This window comes from Marmota marmota, unplaced genomic scaffold (assembly GCF_001458135.2).
Source record: "Marmota marmota marmota unplaced genomic scaffold, marMar, whole genome shotgun sequence".
NCBI lineage: Eukaryota > Metazoa > Chordata > Mammalia > Rodentia > Sciuridae > Marmota > Marmota marmota.
This window is the reverse complement of record NW_026000001.1, coordinates 4884131-4887280: the sequence shown is the minus strand read 5'-3', so window position 1 is coordinate 4887280 and position 3150 is coordinate 4884131. Positions and strand designations below refer to the sequence as shown.

The 3150-nt window shown below is 62.4% G+C and overlaps 1 protein-coding gene across 1 annotated transcript; it reads right to left on the bottom strand.

Annotated features, from left to right (window-relative positions):
* Positions 1 to 977: 977 nt before the first annotated feature.
* Positions 978 to 3083, bottom strand: Ascl2 (achaete-scute family bHLH transcription factor 2). Its single transcript, XM_015503097.2, has 2 exons — positions 2099 to 3083; positions 978 to 1517 (listed from the first exon to the last, which is right to left on the bottom strand). The coding sequence occupies exon 1, from the start codon at positions 2704 to 2706 to the stop codon at positions 2125 to 2127; it is 582 nt and encodes a 193-aa protein (XP_015358583.1). The 5' UTR covers positions 2707 to 3083; the 3' UTR covers positions 978 to 1517; positions 2099 to 2124.
* Between the last annotated feature and the right edge of the window lie 67 nt (positions 3084 to 3150).

Genomic DNA, 3150 nt, shown 5'->3' with positions numbered 1-3150 from the left:
GGAGCTGGCGAGCTGCTCCTGCAGTAAAGGGGGGGCCTGCAACCCTGCTTTCTTTCTAGACAGGCATTCCCCCAGGAGCCTGTGTATACTGCCACCATAGTTATAAGGAAGACACCTGCTCTGTGACACCACCAGCCACTCCTAACTCCCAGAGCTCCAATGGCTGTGCCCCAACCATTCCCGCCAGAAAGGGGTGCCAGCAGCACCCTACAGCAGCCTGGGGGATCCCCCAGGCCCTTCCACACCCCTGCAATAAATGGGAGCTTTGGGCAAAGGGCGACTTCAAAGCCTCCGGGCTCTGAGTCAAAGGTGGGGCTGCAAGATATCCTGCCACAGCTCTGGACCCGGTGGGGGGCCTGGAGCAGCTTCCTGGCCTTCCTTGTTCCAGGGAGGCCCCCAGTTTGGGTAAAAAAGACATGTAGAACTCTCTAGGGCTGCCCAGCCAGCACTCAGGCCCCACACATGCAGGCTGCAGCTCACCAACAGGACCCCTCAGATCCTCCCATAACCTGGGCCTGAGGTCAGTGTCATCTGCAGGTTAATAACCTGGCCAGGGCCACCCAGCTGGTAATGGGCAGTTGATACCTGGGCCTACAGCCCACACCTGCAGCCTCTAGAGGTGGAAGACAAGCTGTGCTCATAGTTCAGACCACTCTGGGCCCAGGCCAATACCAGGCACTGACCTGGACCCCTGTGGCCTGTCAGGGACTGCTGAACTTCCCTTTCGCAGCTGGAAAGCACCCCTGCCTGGACCATCCACAGTTAAAAGCCACCTGCTGGAAGCCCCTAGTCCCACAAAGTGTCAGAATCACTCTGGCATCTGTCATGGTAGCCTGGATGCACACAAAGCTGCCCACTCTACCAAGAGTCCAGAGAGAAGTGACCACAGGACATTCTGGGCCACTACCCTCCACCCCTGCCTGGCCCTCACCTGGGGAATGGAGACAGGACCCATGGTAGAGGGTACTGCCAAAAGCCAATGATAAATAGAACCAGTTTATTCACCTTGGTTAAAACAGGTGTTCTCACCCAGGTCAGCTAGTCAGTGGGCCCAAGCAACCAAGCACCCTCCCTAGGCTGGGCTTCAGAGGAGGGGAGTCCCACCAGGCACCCTGCCTTCAGGGGCTGCTAGGACCACACCTTGGCCAGGTTGGAAATTCCAGGTAGGGGGGGTGGGGGGAGGACAGGCGATTTTTATTGTGCTCCATCCATAACGATCCTTTGTACAAAAATCAGTCTTCACGGTTTCAGCAGTCCCGGCGGCAATTCAAGTTAAAGCGTAAAAAATAGGCTCTGTCCTTATGAAACTCCGCGGGAAAGTTCTCCAAGCGTTGACGCCCTATTGGGGGAGCTCAGAGGCCGATGCCAGTCCGTAGAGGGGTAGTTTCCTCGCTGGCACTGGGTGAGTCTGGACCCAACAAGGCAGCGTCGGCGGGGTCCCTGGCCCACCATGCGGCTCCCAAATGATGGTGAGCTCGCTGCTGGGCATGCTTGCCGTCGGGCCTCCTGGACTGCGGCTGCAGGGGAACAGAATTCGCGTCACTGTGGCCCCGGCACGTGGAGCAGAACTCGGCCCACAACCCCACCTCCCAACACGCCCGCGGCAGTTTCATTCGCTCCGTTGATTTTGAGTCCGTGGGTGCCTAGATTCGGTCGGAGGCACCGGCCAGGCGGGGGCGGGGCGCACGCTCCGAGTCGTGGTGACTCAGGGCTCCACTCCAGCCGACTCCTTCCAGCACCCCAGCCGGGGAGGCAATTTGCAATGCAAAATCACCACGCCTCCAGCTCCCCGCTCTTCTGGGGAACCGCGAGCTGGGAGACCTCACCGGCCCGACAGCCGCTCCCCTCCCCTAAAATCCCCTCCCCCAAAGGCGGCGGAGCCGGGAGAGGAAGTTTTGCAATCCCGTACAAACAGACGCTGGTCTTGCTCAGGCTTGAAAACGTTTGGGGAAAATGAAGAGTGAGCGAAATCGAAGCAATAGCCTGGACCCAGCGCTCGGCTCCGCTGGATCACCCGGGCGCTACCCGCCAGGCCCGCCCACCCAACTCCGCTGCCCCGGCCTCCAGCCCTCCCTCCTCCCCGTAGCCTGGGAGTTACCTTAAACCAGGGTAGGGCGAAGGCACTCAATAGCCCCCTAACCAGCTGGAGAAGTCTAGGAGCTCGCGCTCCGCGGGGCTCAATTCGCCCTCGCAGCCGCTGTCATCGGACGAGTAGGTCGAACGAGGGGACTCAGGTTCCGAGCTGCCTTCGCGGCCAGGGGACGAAGAGGCGCAGGAGGGCGAGGCAGCGATGGGGGGAGTCTCAGGCGGCCCGCGGGGCGGAGGAGGCCGCGCAGCCGGGGCCAGCAGACCCCCGGCCAGCGCGGCGCGCACCGCATCATGCTCAGCCAGCAGGCTCTGCAGCGCGCGGATGTACTCCACAGCTGAGCGCAGCGTCTCTACTTTACTTAGCTTCTTGCTGGCGCCCCCGTGCGGCACGTGCTGCCGCAGCGCCTGGAAGCCCAAGTTCACAAGCTTCACGCGGTTGCGCTCACGCTCATTGCGCCGCGCCACTGCCGCCGCGCCGCCCCCGGCCTCTGCCGATCCTGGCCGCCGCCGCCGGCTGCAGCGCAGCAGTTCGGGGGACGTGGGTCTCCGTCGGACACCGCAGGCACCAGGGACCGCAGGCGAGGTGGGCACAAGTCGGGACAGTGCGCCGCTGTCCATCGCGCCCGCATCCACCCGCCTGGTGACAGTTCTAAGTCCCGGTGCACCACAAGAAAGTGCGCAGCAAAGTGTGGGAAGCGGACGGCCGTGCCTCCCGGGGGCTTCTGGCACGCCGCTGCCAAGCGATTCCTCTGGGGCACTCTTCCAAAGTCCTCTGGAGCTTGAGGACGGTGTGGCGCAGGAATCGAGAGGCGGTGGGCAGTGCGCACCGGGAAGCGTGGGACGCTCGTGTCCCGCGCGTGCAGGAGGACGTTCCCTGGGTCTCCCCTTGCGCGGCGCAGGCGGCTCGTTTTTAAATGTATAGATAACCCTCCTCCGCGCCGCCGCCGCCTCCTTTCTCACGCCCTCCTCCCTTCGCCTCTCCCTTCGGCCTCGCTTAGCCCTCCCCCTCACACACACACACACACACACACACACACACACACCTGTCTCTTATACACATCT